Here is a 26,576-nt window from a genome sequence, read left to right on the forward strand (position 1 = left end):
GAGGCTGGCTACAGCTGGTGTGATTGTAGAGAGGAGGGTAGAGCCAGTGTTGGCACAGGTTAGACTTTGGGAGATGGGATCAAGTGCACCTACTATTTAGAAAGAATAATCCCTTCATTCATCTACATTGACTTATCTCTTGCTCTTAGAACCTGTATCATTAGTAGAGCAGCTAGTCTTCAGTTTTTTCTAAATTATAACTTAAATAGGTTTTCTGGACTTGCCAGGATCCTACCCACCCTTGGAAATATTGTTGTATATGAGTAAATACATTTCTAATAGCAGCCAATTTAGAAATGAGCTTGTAAAAGCAAACCTGGTCTTAAATTGTCACTTGAGGGATATCTAAAATTCCTAATAGCTTGATACATTCAAGTTCCAGATGACCAAAATGAGTTTCTTGTGTTTACTGTGCATATTTTTTGTTACAATCGAATGAAATATATTAAAATGCATTTAAATAAGGATCAGAAAACATAATCAATTCCAGTGAAATTACATTTGCTTGGAACTAAAATTTATAAATATTTATTTATTTACTTACTCATTATAAGATGAAGCACTTATCTCAGTGTGACTTGGCCTTTATATGAACAAGCAGGACAGAACCACATACAACCAGAGCCTTTTATAATTCATATGTGCTGTTGATGCACACTGAAAATCGGAGTTAAATGCATTCCCCAAACCAAGTTCCAGGAAGGTTAAAGTTTCAATATTTTAAGACAAAGTAAGCAAACAATCAAAAAAGGAAAAATCAATGAAAGATTTATCAAACTTGGGAGAGAGAGGGAAGTTAAAGTTTATAACTCTTGAAGAAATCACCTAATAAAAAGGTATGTAAACGTTATTTTATAAAAATGCAAAACACCTGTACATTTTAACATAATAACATATGCCACGCAAATTAGAAAAATAGTTATAAAAATATTATTTTATACATAGGCAAAGGGTAATTACCTTTATTATATAAAGAATCTATACCAAATCCATACACATACACACATATAAACTCTTAAACTATTAGGATTTAATAAATGCTTAGAGAAAATACAATTAAGAGAAATGATCATCATTAGATATTAAATAAATTCAAAAGAAAAGAGAAATACATACTATTTAGTCATCACATTCACAGATTTTGCTTTTTATAGCAATTCTTTATGATAATACTCTCTGCTCCTGGAGGGATAGGAAATAAAGCCTTCTCATTCGCTGATGGAGCATTAAACTGCTGGGCCAATCCATTGGGAAAGCAATTTGATAGCATGACTTGAGGTAGTCATATTCTTTAATGTTCTGGTTCCCTTTCTCTAATCTATACTAAAAAAAATTCCTAAGTATCAAACAGCTTTCATATATTCATCATGGTGTTTCATAAAAGTGAAAAATGCTAAACAATCTAAATGTTCAACAGTAAAGGCTGTATTAGGTAAATTTTGATGCAGTCGTTGGATCTGACATCATGAGGCCTAAAAGTGGAGTTTATGGTGACCATATATGGAAAAGTATATTCTGTGTGATTTCCATATATTTAACTCTGTATGGGAACATTCTGTAAAGAAACTCACTGAATCACTAGCTGTGGTTGTCTCTGCTCTACTGGAGAGGCAGGAAGTGTGTGAAGTGGTCAGGAATGTAAAATCTGAAAGCAAACTGCCTAAGTTTAAATCCCAGCTCTGCCACTTGAGTAGCTGTTTGACTTTGATATTGAGTAGCTATTGGAATTGGGCAAGTTTTAGGTGCATTGTGATTAGATTTCTCCATCAGTGGATTGGTGGTAAAATAGTACCTACCTCCCGGGGTTTTTGTGAGGATTAAATTTACTATCACAAGTAGGACACTGACAACAATGCCTGGCACGTGGTAAGAGCTCAGTAAGCATTAGCTATTTGCTATTTATGTGGTAAAACCTATATGGGCAGGCTTTTGCCTCCACTTTTCTACATTTTCCAAATCAATTTTTCTCTCCTGAATATATTACCATTACATTGGAAAAAAACAATAAATATTTTCCTGAAGGCCCTGAAAACTGAATCAGCTGGATTTTCTAGTCAAATAGATTCAGACTCTTAATTGGAATATCACAGTATGTAATTAAAGAATGGATGCTTCTTGGTGGCTGAGACCCAAGAATTGACATTGGAGTTGCAATGACACTTGAAATGAACTTTGTGCCCCATTTCACAAGAGAAGAAGCCCATTTCGTAAGAAGTTAGGATGATTCCGTTTCCTCAAAGGACTGCTTCCTTCCTTTGGAAAACCTTGTGTCTACCCAGTCTTCTCTTCCCCTCCTCCAACCTCTAGCTTCTAGAGAACTCAGTACTTCTCTATAACTCACATAACTTTTAGTAAGAGTAGGGCAAAAATTATGAAAATGTCTACAATAATGGAATAAGTAAATTTCCTTTGGCAAGAAAAGTAAATTAAGGAAAGGGGAGAGGGAGTAAATTTATTCAATACCTTTGTGAATTTCCTAACATTTCAAAAGGTATCATGCATAATTTGATTTACATAGAAAGTCATCATTTTAAAAATATATTTTAAAGTTCCAGGAGCAGAAGGGAAATTGCTTTCTCTTCCCCCTATTCTCCCCTAAGTTTTCAAGGAAAACTTTTGGAAAAAAAGTCTCTGCTCATTTTGGAGTCTTCTCTCGCCAGCAACTAACAAGTCTGTACAATATGGTTGCCAAGGCGATATCAAGACTGTGTAGACACAATTGTGTGCAGACCAGGAGATGATGAAAATGTATTAACAATGTGAACAAGAGTTTTGTTAATTAGAAAAAAATAAAATTACACTACCCTTTATTGGTAGTTATGCTAGCAGTTCTAACATCTCTTGTTACAAAGGAATTTCATTATAGTAAGGCTTTTTGTCCCTATATTGCCTTGTTCATGTATACATGAATTGTCTCCTAGTTATGCCCCAATCTTTGTAACTCTGTACAGAACCATGTCAAAGTTGGTTCCACTGCATTTAAGTTAGACAAAGAAATTTTTCATTTGCTAAAACCAGGAAAATTTTTTCTATAAGTTCTACGTAAAACCCTGGATTCAGCCAGATCCTACGACTGAAAAGATAGGCACACCCCTTGGTCCCAAAGCAGCACAAATATTTGCTGCTTAAATAAATTTACTCTTGTCAGACAGGAGTGATTACCAGCCAAATACTTGCTCATTTTTCTAGAACGTTACTTCAGTTTCAAAAAAGACTCAATTTTTCTCCTTTTTTTTTCCTTCAGGTACAATCCTTGGATTTACCCTCCGACCATATAAAATGAGCTACCGGGAAGTCAAGTACTTCTCCTTTCCTGGGGAACTTCTGATGAGGATGTTACAGATGCTGGTGTTACCACTTATCATCTCCAGTCTCGTCACAGGTACCATATGCAGTTTTTTTTTTTTTAAGTGTGCTTATTGCAAAAGATCGCTTAGAAAAACCAACGCTTTAGGTTTCTGCTGGATGCATGCTCTGTTCTAGAAAAAAAAAACTTCCTTCAAAATGATGGAAAGGAGGCTTTAGTAATGCATGAATGATTATAACTCTCGTATTTTACCAATCACAAGAGGAAACGGATTTAAACAGCCACGTAGTCTGGTCTGCCTCACTACGAATGAGGTGCTCTGCTAAACACTACACAACCAGCCTTCTCTGACCACAGCGATGTAGTTGACAACAGCGTACAACAGGTCTGTTTTCTCACCCTCTTATCCCACCCAGATAACATCTGGTTGGACAGCCTATTAGCTATTGATGCAAGAATGCTTGTTCTCAGAGCCACCAGGACTTGAGCGGGAGCCTTCTTGGAAGCCTCATCAAGAGGTAATGCCCACAACACACTCACCAACTCTGCTGCCACCAACACTTTATCTTTTCCTGGTGAACCCGCATGATTTCATTTCCTTCTCCAGTTGTCCTCCACCCCTGTGGCCTTTTACTCTGGTGGGAGAATGGGGAGGGGGTGGGAGACTTCCCCATCCAGGTATTTTGTCAGTTGACATTTGGATTTTCCACGAGTGGAAGCTTTGCAGGATAGGATTCTATTTTCTATGACAGCAAGATAACAATTTACTCCTACATGGGAAATGGTTAGAGTCATTTGTACATGTGATTGGTAAAAACAAACAGAGCCAAGAAGTTGCAGAAAAATGTTACTGTACATTCCTTCCTGCCCACTCTTCTCTTTCCCCACAGCACATCTCTGACTTGGAGAAGGAATGTCCATAGACACTGCCCCAGCAGGATGGTTTCTGGGTTTGTAGCTAAAGCCCAGAACTCAGGTATTACTGACCCTGTTCTCTCTTCCACCGTTAGCTCACTGTCCCCCCTTAGGCAGATCACTCGGCCTTTATGTGAGCTGGCTCTGAGCATCTTTTCCCCTCCCAGGGAGTTCTCAAGGATATTTATAATCTCCTTGCAAGATCTCTGTGTAATAAGAACTTCATAGTACAACTCAAAAGTCATGGGGCGAGATTCTGACTACTACATACCTTGGAGGGCTGGCCATTACTTGGACAGAAACTATGTCAGATTTTTCCTCAATGCGTTGCAGATCTCTGCTGGCTTCCACTTGTCCAGGTCTTTAAACAAGTGATTGCATGTACAGGAAGCTCCATTGGAGGAATGAATTGCCCATAAAACAATCATGTAGACAGGATGATTTGGGGTACTTGTTTTTGAAACTGGCCTGGCCCATTGTTGACCAGGAGTAATCATAACAGCCACAGTTCTTATCACAGAAGCTAGATTAATGCTGATGTGAGGGCACATCCTCATTTTATTATCCATGTGCTGCCATTTTTCTGGGAAACAAGTTCTTCGCGGTAAGCATTTAGAGGACAGAACTCATATCCGCCATTTTATTTAGTGAAGCAAGGAGTCTCTCTTCACTGTCCCTACTGACTGGCATCTGAATTGAGTACCTGCAGTTTTCCTGGGTGCAAACTGAGGGGTCCTGCATCCTTTTATACTATCTCTTTAAGGGTGGGACCAGTTTTTAGAGATTTCTGCTTTCTGGTAATTGTGCTAAAAACCCACTGTGTTACCCTTTATAAGAGGAAAGCCCTCCTTAGGTACAATTAGGGAAAATATTACTTCCCCTTAGTAGCAATTCTAGTTGACAGTTGCCTTGAAGCAGCATTTCCTGGTATTTTCTAATACTTAATACGTCAACTTTATTGAAGGAATAAGAGCTTTTGTTGAGTAATTTTGCAGGAAAAAACACTATGATGCAATCCCTTTTGCGTGGTTAAAAAGAAATTTGTGGGTAAACCTTGGAGAAATCATCAACATTTATAATATTGTTGTTAAAGAGAAAGGAATTATAAGCTGCAAGAAACCAATATAAAATGAACTTTTAAAATGTAGCCTAGTTGCAAGTTGGGAATGCTGCCACTTGGGACCATTAAGAGAGTCTCAGTTCTTTTCCAGGACTGTGTTAAGACAAGGGGCATAATTTAGTTTGCCAAAGATCTTTTTGAGGTGTTAGGCCTTTTCAAAGGAGTAATTTCCAAGCTACACGGTAATTTAGATACTTATGATCAATTGGAATGAATGATTGATTCAATAAGAATTTCCTTCAGAGTTTTAAGTACAATGATTCTAAACCAAAGTGGGGTATGACTCAGTGGGAATGGGAGGGAGGGGGGACTTTTGCAAATTACACACATCCCTGGAGGACCTCTGTGTGTGTTGGGAGATGTTAGTAGAGAATGCGTTGCCTAGGGAGGGAACAAAGTCAGGCTCCACTATTTTAGAATGGAAAAGCAAACTCATATGCCACCAGTGGCCAAGCAGATGACGTATATATATGAAGCTGCCCTTTCAGGCTACATTTTTTTTTACTTTTTATCAAAGTTTTGCTACTTTGATAGAGTCATGGATACAGAGAACTACTTCTCTTCGAAAAGAGAAGTAACAGGGACAAGTGTGATGATAAGTGGAAAGTGATCCAGCTGCAGCATAGTGTAGACAGAGGGAGGCAAGGAGACCATTGTGACCTGAAAAGTATCAGCTCTAGCCATTTGTTACCATGTGTCAAGGGCCAAATCTTCCAATTTTCAAGAGAATCCAGAAATCCAAAAATTTTAAGAACCTCTAGATTTTTTAATGGTGATGCAATTAACAGAACAAAACACTGCAAGCCAAAGCAGATTTGGAAGCCCCATCCAACCCTTGGGCTACCAGTATCAGAACTCAGGTTTGAATGTGGGTGCTATTAATTATAAGAAATGCACTGCTAAGCTCGTGCGTCCATTGGGCTATCACTGGGTTTTGTATGTTGCCTTATTCCACTGTTGACAGTTCTGTACCAAAGCTTAACTCAACATGGAATCAGCTACTAAACACCACATTTATTGCCAGCTAAACAAATAGCTAATGAAAACTTTTCCTCTCCATCTTCTAGGTATAACCATGTTGTGTCATAGCTGTACTGGTCTTTTCTGCACCTGACAGGAACACCAGAATAAGAACTCTGAGGTCATGTTCCCATAGAAAGTATTTCCCAATGGGAAAATGCTTGACAGACTTAGTGCTCTTAAGTTCAAAAGTCTCTGGGTCTGTGCAGACAGAAGTTGAAATGCTTGAAACCCTTATTGCATTTCCTGGAAGAGATGTTTTCTTTTAGAAAATTCTGTACACTTAGTTGTATAGAAGTCACATTTAAACTCTGAAAAATCTGAGCTAAGTTTTTGTACTTGAAACATCGTGTTTGTGAGTTGTAGCCCTAAAACCCCTGTAAGCCATGTTCTTCTTTTCCTGAATTTGAAATTCCAATCTTTCCAAACATCCCTGGTGTGTATTAGCATTCCAGAATGGCAGAATAATGCTGACAGAGGGATGCTGGGACAAAGTCTAATGGCTACATTTGTACTCAAGTACCTATTTTTTTGAACAAGAAGAAGATGTCTCTGCCAACACACCGCACAATAAAATTTAGGATTTTGATGCCAGTTTCTATTAATTTGGTCAGGATAGACAGCCAAACTAGATATTTCGTGCCAGAAATATGAGTTGGTTTGGCTGGCTTAGCCTGCCAAATTAAATTTACTGGATAACAATTAAGCTCCTTTTCAGGTTGTGCTGTGTAGACGTTAAGTATCGCCTCCTCCTTACATTGGAATCGTTTTAGAAAATTAGTGCTTTCTTCTTTTCTCATTCTAAGTATGCATTCTTCCTCAATCACTTAGCTCAAAAGGTATCTTTCATGTTTCCAGTTTTCTGGAAATGGGGAGCATAACTTTTGACAACCAATCTCTGTGGAGTTGGGCATATAAAAGGGGTTGATGTGGGGTGTCAACAGCAACAAAGTAGCAACAGTGTCTGAGGCCCACAGTAGGGCACACTGAAGGTAAGATTAAAAAAATGAATGAAGTTTATCTTTTAATGTTCATTCGTTCATTAACAGCTGTATATTGAGCTCTCACTATGTCAGACACTGAGCGAGGCACAGGGCATATGTACATACAAACATATAGTCCCCAAGATGTATATAGGGTGGAGAGGGCAGAGCTTCCCTGCATCCCTTAAATCATGCAACATACCTGGGCAAATTCCAATTCTAACCTTGAGGGAGTAAGGCTGGTCCTCTGTACTCCCAACAAGAAAGAAACAATCTGATTGATTTTAAGAACATGATCCCAAATCTGGTTTTTGGAGTCGTGGACATTTGCAGTCCATTTGTCCTTGGAAAACTCTAACAATTCTTTCCTGTATCCAAAATGAAACAAACAAATAAAAAACAGAAAAACAAAACAAAACACCTGCCTGCCTGTAATCCCTCCTCCATGTGACAAGCTGTGACATGACGTGTCACATATTTTTTAGGCAGCTTCCTTCCAAATCTATAGACCAATGAATTCAGTGGAATGTGCGGCTTAACTATAGTCGAGGCCAAGAAGCTGCAGTCACCAGCAAAGGGCTCTTTTCCCTGAGTAAATGAAAGTAGAAACAATCACTGTTGTACCTCAAAGTAGGGCCCTTTGGCTTCAGAGGAATGGCAGTTACAATAAGAGTAATCTAAAGTTTTGTCTTTCATTTAACATGAGAGGGCAAAAAATGAACTAGACAATTCTTAATTCTTGGACATGGGACGGGTTTGTTAAGGGCTTGCAAAAATGAGAGCCAAAATCACTTAAGAAAAAATTAATACTTTAAACTATTCATCGCCATGGCTCTGGTGTATAGCTGAGGCCTGTTTGAAATAATCCAGGCACTTATGTACAAGGAAAAGGACTGTAGATTTATCCTCTTTCCCTCACACATACATTTTATTGAAGAAAAAGAAAGTATCTATCTCTGGTGGGGAGGAATTTCTTTGCGCTTCCCTTTGATTAGAGAATGAAGGTGATAACAGTACTTGTGTCATGGCGTATTGTGAGAATTTACACTTGGCACAGTAAGAGCAGCAGCAGTAAGAGTGTCCTGGTGGTTCACGTCGTATAAATGAAAATTCTAGAGCAAGAGGAGATAGCTTCAGTTCAGGGACATGGAATTAAGCCTCCAGATTCCACGTGTCCCATTTGTCTGTGATCCTTGCAGCAATTGCTTTCCTATTAAAGGTAAATTAAAGAAACCATGAAGTTAATCGGATAACAACATGGGAGCCAGAGAGAATTCCTTCCTCACCACTGGAGGGGGTTGATATCTGCCCAGCGGCCCAGGATATGATTACCTTATCACAGCTGCATAATTCTAAATATTATCATTCATTATACAACTGCCCAGTCTTTCCTGAGAAACTCAGCCCCAGTGTGTGGCACCCTGGAATCCACCCGGCAGCAAATCCACACGCTGCTGACTTGCTGTGAGCAGAGCCTTTCTGGCTAACCAAAACTCAAGACAACCAAGTCGCTGTCTTAACACACAAACATACTTCATGGCGGCCTGGAAACAAGCCAGCCAGAAGGAAGCTTCAACCCAGCTCATTTGAAGCCAACAGGCTGGTTCCTCTTTGTTTTCTCTCCAGGTCTGTTCACAAACATGGGAGGGGAGGTAAGTCATGTCCATCTAGAGAGGAAGGTTGTAGGATAACGTGGGAAGACCCATCTGAGAGGTCACTGGGCTTTTTTGCATCATATAGAAAGGAAATCTGGGCAATTAATTTTTTTTTTAGTGGATTTGGGTTTTGGTAAAGTCATTTAAGTCTAGCCATTCCAGAAAATGTCTACCTTTCCACTGCAGACAGTTTCATTCAATAAGCATTTGTTGAGGTTTTTTTATGTACCAGCCACTTTTCTAGGACGTGAGGATATCAAAATGAAGAAGACAAGGTCCTTGACCTCAGGGAGTTCAAAGTCTGGTCAGGAGATAGACCTGTGATTGTGATATCACAGGGTAACAGTGAACCAGGGAGGATGAGCCCAGCTAGGAAACAAAGAAGGGAATGAGGAATGCGACCATTCCTTTTCCTGACTCTCCAGTTTTCAGGCTCTCTTGTCAGGGAACAACTCTACCACCAGGGAAGAAGGAGCATTTTTTTTTTTTGTCCAGCATTGTTTTCCTCACACCTGACCCTTTCAATATTAAATGCAATAAGAGCCAGAGGTGGGGCCCTGTAAGGTTCCCAGCAAAGTAACCCCTGGGAATGTGGTGTCACAGATGGAAAGTCAGAGAGAAGAGGCTCCTGACAGGGTTTCAACGACAGAAACTTTCCCTTTCAGAGGGGAGCCACTCAGCTCAGGAGGGGAGCCGGGAGACTTGAGGCTCTCCAAGCTGGAAGACACGTAGAGGTAATACTGTGCAACCTGACTCCCAGAGCGGGAATCCCCTCTTCAGCACCCCTGGAAGATGGCCGTCAGCTGCCGCCTGGATGTTCCATTCTCAGATGGTCCAGACTGTTGAGCTGATGTCTGTCTGCCATAAGGTCCACCTTGTGGTCCTAATTGTGCCATATGGAGTAATAGAGGACAATGGTTCTTCAGAGGGTTTCATGAGAGCACCTGAGCACAGCCTCGGTGTCCCAATTCTTCTCATGTGCCCAATTCTTCTAGGCCCTTCACCATCCTGGTTTCCTCTCCCAATCCCTATTGTGTTCCCAGAATTGAACCCAGTGCTCCAGATGTCACATGACTGGGTAGGGACAGTCACCAGGACCCACCCCTCTGCAATACCAGCTGAGGTTGTGTCAGCTGTTGTATCAGCTGCAACAAACCATTGGCTTAAAGGAGGTCAGCCTGTGGTCACCTAACCCCTCAGAATTGAATATTTGTGGAAAAATTTTTGTGGTAAAAATGGACAGATCTTGAGTTGAAAGATCAGAGGCCCTAGACTCAAAGTTCTGTGTGAGACGTGACATTCCAGAGGGCTTGGGCCTATTCGAGTTGGGAATTCTTATCTGTGAATTTCAGCAGCTTCAAGTAGACCTATGGTTTTGCTCAGTTCTGGTTTGTAAGACATTTTTGAAAGTTTCTTTAAAAAAATAAAAAAGAAAGAACATTTAAAATCTTTCTTTAGGGCCAGCCCCATGGCTTAGCAGTTAAGTGCGCGCACTCTGCTGCTGGCGGCCTGGGTTCGGATTCTGGGTGCGAACCGACGCACTGCTTCTCTGGCCATGCTGAGGCCGTGTCCCACATACAGCAACTAGAAGGATGTGCAACTATGGCATACAACTATCTACTGGGGCTTTGAGGAAACAAAAAAGGAGGAGGATTGGCAATGGATGTTAGCTCAGAGCCGGTCTTCCTCAGCAAAAAGAGGAGGGTTAGCATGGATGTTAGCTCAGGGCTGATCTACCTCACAAAAATAAAAATCTTTCTTTAAAAAAATGAAATAAAATCTTTCTTTAAAATTAAACTATTCTTTAAGAAAAATAAGATTTTTTCCCCCTTATGCTACCAATTTGATAATTTCCTTCAAACCACTGTGGAACTGCAGGTCTGTGGGAGGCGTTGGAAAGAGATGCTTTTCTTCTGTTGATACGGTAATGGTTTCCAGGAGAGCAAGTTGCCTGATGAATTCTGATTGAAGATTTGTGCTTAAGGACTAGAAGTAGTGAGTGGGGGCTGGGGCAGGGGTGGGGTGCTTCTGCAGTGGGATACCATCCTGTGCACTTCTAACTTCTGGAGTTCACATTCTGAGAGTCTTTACTGTCCCATTCAGATTAATTACGCAACATGGGATATAATGCCCAGATGCCACCTCCTCCCTCTCTGCCCCTCAAATTCTTCAATCAATTAGCCTAAAATGGGGCTTGGGAATTGATGTTTCTTTATAGTTCTCCAGGTGATTCTACTGTGCACCCAGGGTGGGAACCACCACTTTACACTTTTTCTAGAATTGGTCTTTGGAGATGTCACCATTTAGTTCAGATCCTTATGAGTTCTCACACACCCTCTTCCAGGAAGCCTTCCCTGGCTTTCCCCTGGGCCCTACTAATACATGCCCCTGGAGGCCTAGGTTCATTATTTATTCCATACAATTTTATTTAAAGTCATTTAAATAAAATGAATGCCTACTATTTGTACGAGTAAAACAATGTAGAAATATACACAGCAAAACACGAAAGTGCCGCCCCCCCCACACACACACACACGCACACAGACACCCAGTCTATTGACTTTGATTTGAATGGACTTGTGCCAGGAGAACTGCTTACCCTGGAAATGACTGGGAACCTGCATTCCATTATAAAAGACTTCTCTTTTATATGGAGAATACTTTACATAAAGTATTTACATAAAATGCGAAAGCCAAGTAAAAAGATGCTGGAGTTTTTACCAGAAGGAGACAGATGTAGAGAGAGAGACATATATATAGAGAGAGAGAGAGAAGGAGAGAAAGGTTCTACAGCCAGACAAGACTTTCTGTGAAGAACTCTTTGGGAAGAGTTCTATAGGAAGAACAAAATAGTTGTGCGTCTCTTAGATCCAGCCTATTAAAATGGCATCCATATTACCAGGACTTGTCAGTACCGTTGGGAAAAAAAAAAATCTGCCTATATACACACACACTCTTGTCTCATCTATAATACCCCTGGGCCCCCTACCCCACCTACACTCCCTCCCACCACTGGATTATTTTGAAGCAAATACCAGATATTTCGTTACATTTCTAAAAACAAAGGAAACATAAGACAGGTATAATATTTTAAGATGATTTAAACATCTTTTATGTTTCTTTAATGTCCTACCACCATAAACACACACACACACCAAGAGTTGTCAGTCACTTGAAGAAAGTGTTGCTAACCAAGCTCTTTACTTTCTTTCCATCTATGAAACAAACTTCTGTACCAGTGCTTTATATTAGTTACCTAAACCCTCCTGCAGCCAGAGTATGATATGTCTTCAGTGGGAGATAATGCAATAAAATGTTCATGCTATGAAATTTTGGAACACAATTTTTCAATATAACACAATATGAGTGTGTCTGTGTGCATGCATAGCTTTGTATGTTTGTTTTTTCCAAAGTCCTTCCAACTCTGAAAAGTACTGTAGTCTGACCATGACTCTACTGTTGGTAACTCGTTTTTAATTTACAACTTTTCCAGAATTTGTTTCTGTACTTTAAGGTTTCTTAACCAGATTTCTAGTTAACCTGTAATTTGAATGCATTGTTCTCAAAGGCGCTTGTGCTAAGTGCTAAAGTTTCATTATTTTAAAGCTAATTTCCTAAAAGTATATCACAAAACCTTACCAAATTGTAATATAGTGACACATACAAAAAAATCCTTAATAGCGGCATACCTAACCTACACACTAAATACTTAAGAAAAAAATGGAAACATTAGTAGCTTCTATACTGGAATCTTGGGCCTATGCTTAATAACATATCTGGAAGCATTTCTTTGGCATGGACCCGAAGATAGTCTTAGAGCCAGACATTAATGTAGTAGTTCTTAAACATACTTAGGAATAACAAACTGAAAATTCATAACACTCTTATGGGTACATTCAAAAATGTTTAAATATTGAATTTTATAGTATGATACAGGAACACATTTACTATAAAAAAATATGGCTCTTACACTGTACAAGAGCAAAACTATAAGCATATTTCCATTAACAGTATAAGCTGTTACATCTAAGCATGATTGACAACTTGAAATTTTCTAATATCATTTAGGTATAATATTTCGTAGTTTTCAAACCCTTTTTCTGCTAGCATTCAGACAAGTGGAAGGCAAAAAAGGCTTAAGAAAAATTTATAGTGAAAAATCTTAAAATTGAGAGAATTCAATCTATTAACTTTAATCTATTCATTTTTTTCCCTCTGAATTGGGCACATGGCATCATTATTTGATTTTAGAAGAAAACATTTGAGTTATCTTACAGAACACAGATGTTCTATGGGAACATGGCTTGAAGTCACTATATAATTTCCCGTTAGATAAACATCTGAACACTAACTTAACAACTACCAAGTGAGGTCAAGCGCCTGAAAAATGCTGTATCCATCACATAAGTACATGTTCCTAATGTGAGACGTGGGTATATAGCATTGTGGAGCAGACCTTCTACTGCTAGAGAGATACTTGTTGCCATGCACCACTGACCTTCTCTTGTTCATTAGAATGATAGAAACCTATTTTTACAATAGAGAGAGAGGTTCTTTCATTTATATGAAGTCCCTAAAATTATTTCTTGGTACTGGGAGACTATCTTATTTCAAGATGACACTTATTTTTTAGCAGCTTTACTGAGATAAAATTCACCTGTATACAATTAGCCGTATTAAGTGTATAATTCACTGGCTTTTAGTGTCTTCAAAGACTTGTACTTCCATCATCACGATCAATTTTAGAACATTTTCATTACCCCGAAAAATCCTCACACTCCTTAGCCATCACCCCCCAGTTACCCCATTCTCCCAGCCCTAGGCAAACATCAATCTATTTTCTTTCTCTATAGATCTGCCTATTCTGGGCATTTCTTATAAATGGAGTCAGACAATATATGGCCCTTTGTGACTGGCTTCTTTCACTTAGCATAATGTTTTCAAGGTTCATCCCTATTGTCACATGTATTAGTATTTTATTCCTGTTTATGGCCAGATAATATTCCATTGTATGGACATACCACATTTTGTTTATACATTCATTAGTTGGTGGACATTTAGGCTGTTCACTTTTTTTTTTTTTTTGGCTATTAAAAAAATGGGTATTTTGACTAATGCTGCTTTGAACATTCATGGATATATGTTTTCATTTCTCTTGGGTATATACCTTGGAGCAGAATTGCTATGTCATAGGGTAACTCTATTTAACCTTTTGAAGAACTGCCAGACTGTTTTCCAAAGTAGTTGCACTATTTTACATCCCCACCAGCAGTGTATGCGGGTTCTAATTTCTTCACATTCACATTCTTGCCAACACTGGTTATTATGTCTTCTTTTCTTTTTCTTTTTTTTTTGGCTTTTATCTGTAAAAGATTCATGTTTTAGCTTAAACTTTTGTGGTCATAAGATATATAGTCTGGGGAATTTCAGTTGCGCATATTACATTTCAAAAATGATAAAAGTTAGGGGCCAGCCCGGTGGTGCAAGCGGTTAAGTGCGCACGCTCTGCTGCAGTGGCCCGGGGTTTGCCAGTTCGGATCCCGGGTGCGCACCGACACACTGCTTGGCAAGCCATGCTGTGGCGGCGTCCCATATAAAGTGGAGGAAGATGAGCATGGATGTTAGCCCAGGGACAGTCTTCCTCAGGAAAAAGAGGAGGATTGGCAGATGTTAGCTCAGGGCCCATCTTCCTCACAAAAAAAAAAAAAGATAAAAGTCAAATATTAAATCTTTGGCTATACTAAAATGATTATTGAAATCTCTTAAAATGTATGTAGACTTATCAATTATAACTTTTTGTTACATTAAAATGCATGTTAATTTCTTCAGTTATAGTGAATTAAAATAAAGTTAATTAAAAAATTAAGAGATTATACAACAATGTGAATATACTTAACACTTCTGAACTGTACATTTAAAAATGGTTAACATGGTAAATTTTACATTATATGATTTTTAACACAATTATACATTTTTAAAAATAAGGTAAGTGTAACATTTTAATGTCAGTTCTTTTGAAAGGGGCATTCTAAATGGTTATTTCCTTATCAGTCTAACCTACCGCAGTTAGAGTTTTTACACAAAGCTTTCCAAGGACATCATCCTCTGCTTGAGTCGGTTTTCTCTCTGTGCCTGGATTTCACTTTTGGAAGCGTGTGGTACAGATACTTGGGTTATCCAGAATGTTAGTTCTTGAGGGCAGAGATAATCTCTCCAAATGGAGACATTCTTTGGCTGCCCCTGTGGTTTGGGGGTGAGGGTGGGGGTGGGAGAAGAGACAGACTGAAGCAAGAGGACCTCTGGATTACATACTCAGTTCCCTCCAAGGAATGTGGATGCTAAGACTGGAGAGTTGATACAAATCTCATTGGTGTGAAGTGGATTTTATGAGTTACTTCAGTTGTCTGGTACATCTCAGTTTACAGAATGGTCCTGTTGCTGGAAGTTCTGTTCAGGTCTTTTACAATACTATCGAATTATATATTCATTATAATTCTCTTTATTATGAGCTGTAATTCCAGGTCAGTTATTTTCAATTCAGAAAGAAGGTCAATGTTTGTTTTCCTTAGGTGTCAGCATTTGTGTGATCGCAAGAGCCCCTCAAGTCATATTCTTTTAGGACACTCCCCTTTTTAGAGCACTAGTAAAACCTCTTATCCAAATCTTGAACTCTGCGTCTTTGAAGAATGACTTCTGCTGCCTGTTGGCCATCAGTAAGAGTCAAAGTGAAGCTTGCCAACTGACCATTCTCAGTAATTTTAGGGTTGTTTCATTCACCTTCCATCTCATGTCTTGAATTCCCAGCATAGTTTTACTTTTACTTGATGAACTAGTTTCTCGAGGAACTGATTATTGCTAATTTTTATGCCTAAATAGAGCTACAGCCCAAGGAACTTCTTGCGTTGGTGTTGACATCCTCTTACAGATATGTAAGTAACGTACAGACTAATTACAAGTCATTTCTTTGTGTTCATTAAAGAAAACTCCCCAAGAGTCCTTAGTGTAAGCTCGTTTTAAGCTACTGAACACTCTTTAAAGAAACAAAACTATATTGTTAAGGGAAAACTAAGGATGGTTGGATCTTTTGAAGTTGATGTCAAGGAGGGCAGCATTGGTGCTACTGCCAGAGACAGGATGGATTACTGGTCTGACCAAGTGAACTCTGGAATTTTAAAGAACACTGGTAGAGTATTCCATGGACTATCCTTGATAACAAGGGCTAGCTTCTTTTTGCTAACAATTGGTTTCCTCTGTTTATTCTGCTGTTTCTGTGTTGAAATCCACACAAGGGGAATAAAATTAAAACCCTCAAAAAATAAACAAAATATCCCAAGCTTTTTGGAAATCTAAATGTTAGACATTGTTCAGTAAAGTCTGCCCCCTGTGGTTGGACAAAACCACACTCTGGTATGTATGTGTGTCGGCTTTGTTCTTCGGCCCTGGGAGTTGCTTTTGGTGGCTCAGGGCCAGCGTTTCCTCTCGAGGTGCAAGCTACATGAAGGCAGACAGTGCGTCTCCGCTTTGATTAAGCTGTACGGTCAAGCTCTTCAGTAGCTGCCACACTGGCACAGCGCTGTGCGGACTGTTTGTTCATGTTGCTAATGACAATTTAACCCCCCTAATGGGAAATGGAATTTGAGTATTAGAAGGAAAACAATTTGTGGCCTTGTATTTGTGGTCTCTTTAAGGAGAAAATTCCACTGAGTAGTTCCGAAGTCTTTGAAAACTTTCTATTTCAATATTTCTATTTCGAGAATACTCACAAATAATGCCCAAAGGGATGTTTTTGAGAAAAAAGAATCCTTGAAATTTTGCAGGTACAAGTAATTGCTGCCTCAGTGGAGTACAAGTAGTGCTATGTGAGGGAAGTAGAGGTGTGGGCAGGAGTTTAAAAGTACACCATATCCACCCCATGTTCATTGTGCTATTGGGATCTGAGGCTCAGGGGTAGAATTGGTCCCATGGGATGTTCCTCATTGAAATCATCTCTGTCCACAGCCCTGGTGTCACTAGCCAAAATGTGTCTATTCTAATAAAATATAGGTCCCATATGACACCCAATGTAAAATACATATTTGCGAGTTGTAATGGACTTAGATCTACCCACCTCATACTCACACACACCTCATACTCACACACAGGAGATGCAGAGGAAGTCTCCTGATTCTGCATGACTCTTAGGTTTTCATTTGTTTTCTTTAATTACCCTGTAGGAAATGTGTAGTTCTTCTTTTGTAGTTTCAAGTAAGAATCTCAATTGATCATTTTCCTCTTAAAATACTTTCTGAGTCCTGGGAGTACTCAACAAACACTCACTGTTAACCAATTTCTATTTTCAGCCACATGCCGGTCATGATGTAACTTACTAAGAGGACTTGAATGAAATAATTTAATTATTTTCAATGTACAAAAGGCAAAATTAGCTGCCATGAATTTCCTTGGAGCAAAGCACACTTGATCCTTCCAAATAAATGTTTTCGCTTTTGACATTCAATCAGGATACACTCAAATTCAAATATATCTTTTGTTAAGTAGACCATTCTCTTTGGCATTCAAAATGATTTCAAACTTTGCTTGGGAAAGAAAGAGAGATCAAATGTATTAAAGCAAATTTAATCAATTTTACTTTGGCACATTATTCCTGCCAATCTACCCGTCAGTCTACTCACACCAAAGAGTACATACAAAAATTAAGATAAAATCAGTGATTCTTTCATGGAAAGAGATTTTTGTCAGCACCAGAAAAAAGGCAGATTTTGGTCAAATTTTGACTGAAATGCTGTTTCCTTAACAAACATCCCGACTCCAGTCATCCATTTTCTTCTATTTTTATAACTGAAATCAGTGTTTGAGAAAAGGCAGCAGTCGCAACAATTATTATACTTTAAAAGAGAACAGTTTCTTTTGGCACCGTTTATCACAGTAACTCCATGGCTTTTTTGTTTCTTGTTTTTAATTTATCCCAACCTTTATGTGGAGGAAGCTAAAATGGGCTTTGATTGCTATGAGTTTGTAGTGAGCATAGCAGGACAGTGAGGGTCCTGTTATTTGAATCATCCATAATTTTCTATAGCATTATAGACTTAGGGTTAATGAAAGCTATTCTGCATTTCTATGTGATCATTTAGAATATTCTTTCAATTAAGGCATTAATCAGCATTTTTAGTATATGTGCTGCCGAAGCGAGCACTAATCAGCATTAAACTTACCATTCTGTTTGTTTTTATCCTTTATTTTGAGGACCAAGCACATAGATGTGCAAGAAGTAGTGTTTCATTCTGCTAAATACGTTTCCATTATTAAGTCTTTAATAACAATTGCAGGGGCCAGCCTGGTGGTGCACGCGGTTAAGTGTGCACGCTCCGCTGCAGTGGCCCGGGGTTCGCCTGTGCGGATCCTAGGCGCGCACCGATGCACCGCTTGGCAAGCCATGCTGTGGCGGTGTCCCATATAAAGTGGAGGAAGATGGGCATGGATGTTAGCCCAGGGCCAGTCTTCCTCAGCAAAAAGAGGAGGATTGGCAGATGTTAGCTCAGGGCCGATTTTCCTCACAAAAATAAAAAATAAAAAAAATAATGATTGCACTGTCTCAATGTTGAAAGGAGATTTTAAAAGGTTTGTGTGTTCAATTATTTTACCTACAGACAGGACTATGCCACTCTGAGCAAGAAACATAAGTTTCAAAAGTTTAACTTAGAAACTTTACAAGGAAATTTGAGATGTGTGTCAAGAAACCTTCTTTACTGGTGACTAATATAATTTGGAACACAGTTCTTAAATTAATCTACCATTTTTTGCCCCCATAATTAGATCTTTGGACAACCTCCAAATGCATTCTGTGCCACACCTCAAAGTCGCTCCTCCTCTGTATAGTTGAGAGTTTGACTTTTACAAGCTTTTGCCTTTGGAAGGTATTTATGGCTTTGATGGGCTTTGTTCACAATCGCAATGTTTTTGTAGGATAAACCCCCTGGCCTTCTTGTGACACTGAGCGACTGATACCAACTTCCCACATGTACAGATAGTTGAAATCCTCTCTCAGAAAGTGCAGCCTCATCAGGGAGAGACTTGAAAAGGACTTCTTTAGTCATGAACAGGCCCAGTGTGTGACTGGTCATTAGAAAGAACGATTCTCTTTATTTTTCCTTTAAACCACACACATTGTGAAAAGATTCAATGGAGGAAAGTATAGGATTTGATCTCTCATGACTCTAACTGCATTAATGACCTGTGGTTCAAGGCTTAGTAAGATTTCAATAGAAGAAAAAAATATGAAAACGAAAAAAAACATTCAAAAGAAACACCACAAATATATACTTTTATACTACTTATAATGAACAGTCCTACCTGTACAGTTCAATTATTATATTCCTTGTATATGTTTAATTATAAAAATCATAAGTCAATCCTAGCTGAATGAATTTATCTGATTGGTTCATGGGTAAAAGTTTCTCTGAGAATTTCCTTATCTCAATCATGAAAATGGACAATTGGCTTAAATTCCTATTTTTTAGGCTTCCCAAAGAAAAAACACAATCCTATCTTCTGTTGGTTGACAAGATCAAGATTGAAAAGTGACATAATGAGCAAAGCTTTAGCCTTTCTGCAGCTTGTTATCTGTCTGTTAAAAGGAAAAATATTCTTGTCTCTTCATTCCAACAGATTTGTTCTAAAACAATTCCTATGTTGAAAGATCAAGGTACAGTTCACTTTGAGAAAATACCCTAAAGAAAAGTGCAGATCAATGGTTCTCAAAATTTTTCCAGTCCCAACATACTTGAGGGATAAAAATCACTCTTAATAATTAATAGTAGCTAATGTAATCTCTTATTTTGTTTTTATTGGTGTGGGGGGAGCAGAAGAAGCTATGTAAACTTGCGTGGTTTAAAAGGACTCTAAAGATTATTCTGATACCAATGCTCGCTTCCTTCAATCCAGCCCTTGAGGGAGCTGTGCATTCCCAATTGAGAATAATTGTGTCAGTTTTCCAAAAATAATGAATTGTAAAACGCTCCACCATAGATTATTTTAGTGCATTTAAAATTTGACTCAAACTTTTAGGAACATTGATTTCACTTTCAGTTCACTTTCAGAAATAAATAGCTGGGTAAATGTGAACGTAGACTTTGGGAATGTCAGCCTACCTTACTGTTTTTCTCTGAGCATCTAACTCTTATGTAGAGGCAGGTTGCGAAAATAGATTAAATGTTGGGCGAACTTGTCCACTGTTTCTACTGTGACCTGTAGTTCTGGGATGAGGGTAAAGGCCTTGTCTCCTGGATACAAGATAAGGACTTTCTGTAGTCTGAGGGAAAGGCTGGTTTCTGTTAGAGTCATTTATGTCTAAAAAGAGAAGGATTCTTTTCCCTAAACACAACTGTAATGCCCATTATCACTTGTTTAAAAATTAACAATAATCCCTTAATAATATTATCCAGTGAGTTTGCAACAATCCCCGTGTCCTTTCTCCCTCTCTTTTCATAGTTTGCTTGAGTCAAGCCACGTTTATATGTTGAATTTGTTTTCCATATCCTTTAAATCTCTTAATCTTAGGTTCTTTCCTCTCTCTCTACCTCTTTCTTTCTTTCTCTCTCTTTTTCCCACCTTTTTCTTTTGCAAATTGTTTCATGAAGAGACCAGATTGTTTGTCATGTAAAATTAGTTGTCCACAATCTGGATTTTTGCTGATTACATCTCCCTACTGTGTTTTAATGTCTTCTTCTGTCCCTCAGACCTTGGTTCTTGGTCAAGAGCTTCACAGATAGATTGTGAAAATTTGGAAATTGAGTTTACACTTCCACAAGCACTGGAAGTCTATAGCTGAAAGATGCTTTGGAGAGCCTTAGTAAGCATAGCTGTTAGGAACTGATAAAACTCAGTTGGCCAAAGAATATTGAGTTAGTTAAGCTTAAAGACACAGTAAAGACTATAATTCTGAGCCTTCCTCCTTGCCTAGGAAGAAGCCACTGGCCCCTTTTAAGTTACCAAGATTTTATGGAGCTGGTTCATTATTATGAAGATGGTGAGTGCATGTAGAATAAATTTATTCTTGGTGAAAGGACGTAAACATGGAGGGGAATTCAGCTATTTTAGATTTAGAAAGAAAGAGTAGGAAAACTATTGAAAAGTTTTATTTAAAAAAATCAGGGCCGGCCCTGTGGCTTGGTGGTTAAGTGCGCGCGCTGCGATGCTGGTGGCCCGGGTTCGGATCCCGGGTGTGCATCGAGGCACCGCTTCTCCGTCCATCCTGAGGCCGAGTCCCACATACAGCAACTAGAAGGATGTGCAGCTATGACATACAACTATCTACTGGGGCTTTGGGGGGAAAAAATAAAATAAATAAAATCTTTAAAAAAATCAAAGGAAATGTAGAAACTAGGGGCTAAGTCAGAAATTTAGCCCCCTCCTGCGACTCCTTCCCCAGTCCCAGACTTGTTGGTTCTACCTCCTTAACTCTGATTTATGACTGTGGCCACAACCCACACCCTAGTCCAGACAACACCAACTCACTCCTAATCTATAGCAACAACTCCATGTCTATCTAGTCTCCCTGCCTTCCCCCACTCCCCATAGGAACTTGCCCTTTTCTGACCTGCTTTTTCACACAAAGACAGTACGATCTTCCAAAAACTCACCTTTGAGCTTATCTCCCACATTGCTTTTGGAGTAAAGGTCAAACTTTGAGCATGTCTTGTATGGCTCCTGCTTAGCTCTTTCCATATCATTTCTTACCACCTCCCCACCCCCACCCCCGTATCTGCCTGGACTGTTTTCTCCTACCTTTCACCAGAAGCCCCTCCTTACCCTCCGGTTTTATCTCAGATGTCACTTTCCTGCCAGGGCAGTGTAATCAGGTGACCTCATTGTCATTCTCCACCTCCTCCAGCAAACTGTAAGTTTCATGAAAGCAGGGACCCTTTTGTTTGGCACTCCAGCCCCAGGGGCTGGCAACGTCATTTTCTTAGATCCCAGAGAGTCTTCAGTTATTTTAGAAAGTGTCATGAAAGTCTCCACTTTCATGTAAAAAAGTATTAGACACTGCATAACATTTTTGGGACGGGTTAATATAAGAGAGAAGAGGGGTCAAAGTTCCAAGGTGACCCAGCTCCTCCTGAAAGTATTCCATTGCTTCCTTGAACAGTAACAGACCAGAAAATCCACCATTTGGACTCTTGACTTAGAGAAATATTGCACCAATTTATGTGGTTGACTTTTTTTTTTTTTCTTTTTAAACAAGCAAAGAGAGCTTTGCCATGCTTTTCCTGGAAAGATTCACTGATTCAATCTTTCAGTTAATTTTTGGTGGAGTGCCTACTGAAGGCATGGCATGCAATTCTGCCCTAGGACATGAGAGTGTGTGCCGTTTAAAACAGTGAGCGTTATGTGGGAGTTTTCTGATTGCCAGCTAGTTCACTTCCCTGATAGGCATTTCCGGATGTAAGGAAAGATTTATTTTGGCACCCCCAGCTCTAGCTGGTATGTGTGTACACACACACACACACACTTCATACTTTCTCCCTCAGTACTTAGGATCATCTGTCTTCAAAGTTTGGAAATTGAGTTTACACTACAGCAGAATAGCTGGCTCTTGGTAACTTTCAAGGAGAGAAAGGGCATACTTCCCTCCCCTGGAACTGAGTACAACAGCTTAAAAATAGAACAATGTGTGTTTGGTGTTTTCTTTTCATCCTCTGCATCAATAATAGGTGTACAGTTGCAGACACAAAGAGCTAGATTCACGTCTTCTGTATGCCTCCGGAGAATTCCCAGAGTTACCCAGGGAGCAAGAACTGGGCCTAAAATCTTGAGTAAAAACAAAGTAACCCAATATAGCTATGTGTTACTAACACTGCTGTATCACATGGCTTTATTATTCTCCTCCCACAGTGACTCTGTGATGTAAATGCACAGTGGAAGAAAATTTCACCAAGAACGATTCTTAGGCACCAGAAAAAAAAAATAAAGTTTAAACCTCTAAAAGTTGAATTCGAGAAGCTGACGTGGCTGCTGTAAATTGCAGGCTTTGCTATGGTTAGGGTGAGGGTCCTGAAGATTGAAATGCTTCCACTGGAGAGCATAAGTACAGCTTCGTAAACAAAAAGTGAGAAGTCAGATTGATTTGCTGGCTCGTTTTTAAATGCATTTTCTGACTTTCTAAAAGTCAGTCACATAAATTGGTGCAATATTTCTCTAGAGTCCAAATGTTGGATTTTCTGGTCTGTTACTGCTCAAGGAGGCAGTGGAATAGTTTCAGGAGGAGCTAGGTCACCTTGGAACTTTGACCCTTCTTCTCTCTTATATTAACCTCTCTAAAAAATGTTATGCAGTGTCTAATACTTTTTTACATGAAAGTGGAGACTTTCCACTTTTACATGAAAGTGGAGACTAAGATGTACTTCTTAAATTGTCTTATGACCTCTTAGAAGCATTGACATCACATGTGCTTTGTGATTAAATTCCTTGTCCATTTTGCAGCATCCCCTGATCAGTAATGGTATTACTAATGAATAAGTTCGCACATAAATTTGCAGTGTGGAAGCGGCATCCCCTGCTAGCACACTTCTGGACAGCTGCTTGCAATTCTTTCACATTCCCTTCCCGAGGAAATGGTTCATAATAGATTTGAACAGATGCTAGGTGTTTGGCAGCATTGTGAGGGGTACTAGCTTTCAAAATTTGGGTTATTTCATGTCTCATAATTAGAATTTCAACAGCCTTTATGCCTTCGATGTGTTCCAGTGTTCACATAAATACCTAACCTCTGACTCCACGTTTACCCTTCACGAGTTCTCCTAACCTATTTATTGGTTCTGACAACATCACTACTAAATCCTTGGCTCTCAACATGCAATCGGGTAAACATGCACAGGCAGATCTGATTTGGCACTAAAATGGCTCCTTTTTTCCAAAAGTGCTTTTCCAATTGTGCCCAACAGCAGAGTCAAGTGTTGTCAGAAATCCAGCTTATAGGTTATTGTAGTTCCCCAGGGCCCCTCTCATCTGTGACACACTCTTCCCTTCTTTCCCAACCTCTGGTATGAGGCTCACCCAACCCTGCCCCGCCTGCCGGAATGCTACGCTCCCCCATGGGCCTGGGAGCATTGAGAACAAGCGTGAGGTGGTACTTCTATCTATAGCTCTCGCCTGGCATAAAATAAGTGCTCAATAAATTTATCTCAAATGAACCAAGGGTGATTAAGAAAAAAGGAAAATGTTCATGTTTTCTTATTAACATCAGAAGACAGAATCCACTTCTGAGGGGGTTCTTAGCCCCTCCAGGGGCTGTTAGGGAGCATACAGAAAATTGTTTATGCATATGGAAAATCGGCAGTGAGTGGGATAAGCCGGTGGGAATGTGCTCATGCTTCAGAGCACTCCGTGGTAGATGAAGGGGCGTGTTTGTGCATCTTGCGTACTGATTCCCCGTGGGTGGTTATCCCATTCACCACACTCCTTTACAGTTTATCTCCCTACTTGAAATATTTTACATTTCTACTTATTTGGAAGTTATTCCACAGGCATTCATGAGGCATTTTCACATGCTGTGGCCTTGGTGAGACTGTCGGTACACTTCTCAGGGGGCACAGACTGCCCTGTTTCCTTTATTTTCCCTGTCAAACCTTGTATGGCTCTGTGCTTTCACTGGCTACGCAGTAAATAGTCCTGACAGCATCTCCATATGTTTTCATGCTTCATTCCCTTCCTTGTCCTCATTGCATTTGTGCTCTGAGTCATGCACAGCAGCTATTGTCCAGTTGAGGTTGTTAATTCATTCAGTATTGAGCTCCTCCAGTCAGCTGTGCTAGGTGCTGAAGAAGGAAGTCACAGAGCGTTAAACAGACTCCAGGCCCTGGATCCTCCTCCTCTGCAAAGGCAAGATGTTTACATCTGAAAAGTTGAAGAGGGCCCAGCTGAGTAGTGCAGAGGATCAAAGAAGAGGAGACTCACCCGGGCTGCATTTTTCTGTGACTATCTCTGTTTTCTGTTTAAGAACACAAACTTGGGAGCAACCAGACTAATTTCTATACCAGTCACAGCACTGACTAGCTGTGGGGAAAGTCGCTTCAGCATTCAAGGCTTATTATGGAGTGGAAATAATAGTTGTGATAGTAATAGACATACTTCTCATCCATGCCACATGGAGGACCCCAAGGTGAGCTCGGTGAGATCATGGCTATGAGCACGCTTTGTGTGAATTTTAGGCACTGGACTAATGTGAGTGATTATTACCACTCTTAGATTCTGCTTCAATACTATGAACATCAACTTCAAAGGCCCTTTTGGCTCCCTTGCTGGAGGATATCAGGTGTAAGGCCCTTCCTTGCCTGTGCACCTAGGATCTGCCCAGAGAGGATCATTTCCTCAGTGCTGGGCCAGGGCATCTGATGGCGTTCTCATTGACCACGCCTCGGCTTTGTCGCTGAGTGGTAGCCAGGTTCAGAGATTGTGTTGTGTGTTCCCTCACCTTCTTTCAGCTGACTTGCTGTTTCCTAAGTCATGCTCACTGCAGCTTGTCCATGTTTCTGAATGAGAAAACTGCTTGTGGGTAACCCTGAGTAAGAAATTGAAGTCACTATCTTTTCTGCGTTAGAATTAAAAACCCACTTGCCAAGAAAGCTCATGACCTTCCAAGATTGGAAAAACTTCATTTGTTTTAGATGTAACCAGTTTCAAGTTGGTGTGCTAAAGCAAAGCTTTAAACCACTTTGCAAAAGGCCGTGGTGAAGCTGTTATTCTGTCCCAGCCTCACCACTAACTAGTGGTGTCTTTTTGTACATCATTGAGCCTCTTGGTTTCTTGGCCTCATTCTCCAAACCTGGAGGTCCTCAGCCATGACTCAGCCCCAATTTTAGGCATTTAATTTTGGCTTTTTGATGATAGACTTGGTTTCTAGGGGTGTTTGCAATTTCCTGTGGGATTATGTTCTGTACAATCAAGTTTCCATAGCATTAAAATGTGTGCAAATTAGAGACAATGCTATATGGTTTACTCAGCCTGGGACAGAGCCTGGAACATGGTAACTCCTCAATAATTAGCTAAATAATGTGAGATTTACATCCAAAGCTGAAAACATATGAGAACATTGATATTGCCATTCAGATTGTGTTTACTCTCTTCCAACTTAAAGTGGTAAAATGATCATCTTGATTGCAGATTTATTCTTTGATTGGTCAGTGACATTTTTTATTTTACCTGCATAATAATTGCTAGTCATTAAGTATAAAAGACGTGCCGGGCATCAAACATACATACTTGTTATCCCTGCTGCATTGTTTTTATTATTATCTTCATTTTACAGATGAGGAAAGTTCCCAAAGTCTTCCCTGCTAGCAAGTGGCGGAGCCTGGGTTCAGTCTCAGATCTGTTTGTGACTAAAGCCCCCTCTCTGTGGTGCCACGAAACCCCTGATGTAGTGTGGCCTCTAGATTTGTACTGGATCAATTTATAATGATAACATGCATCTGTTGCCTTAATTTACTGCCTGTGATAAAGTCTATTCTCCACATGAGCTAAATATTTTCCAATACTTGTGCACTTAACTCTTTATGTCATGTGTGGTTGAACATTTGATTATT

At 39.6% G+C, this 26,576-nt stretch overlaps 1 protein-coding gene across 3 annotated transcripts in view; it reads left to right on the forward strand.

Annotated features, from left to right (window-relative positions):
- Positions 1 to 26,576, forward strand: part of SLC1A3 (solute carrier family 1 member 3) — a 77,427-nt gene that overhangs the window by 19,387 nt on the left and 31,464 nt on the right. The window contains exon 3 of one of the 3 annotated variants that reach the window (XM_004422742.3): positions 3,245 to 3,382. In XM_004422742.3, the coding sequence (XP_004422799.1) occupies positions 3,245 to 3,382 (138 nt within the window). Of the gene's footprint in view, positions 1 to 3,244; positions 3,383 to 3,773; positions 3,826 to 15,342; positions 15,930 to 26,576 lie in introns of those variants that run through there. The other 2 variants (XM_087443201.1, XM_087443202.1) reach the window with 2 other exon arrangements.

This window comes from Ceratotherium simum, chromosome 18 (genome assembly GCF_057802395.1).
Source record: "Ceratotherium simum simum isolate JZ-2026a chromosome 18, ASM5780239v1, whole genome shotgun sequence".
In the NCBI taxonomy this organism is placed as follows: domain Eukaryota; kingdom Metazoa; phylum Chordata; class Mammalia; order Perissodactyla; family Rhinocerotidae; genus Ceratotherium; species Ceratotherium simum.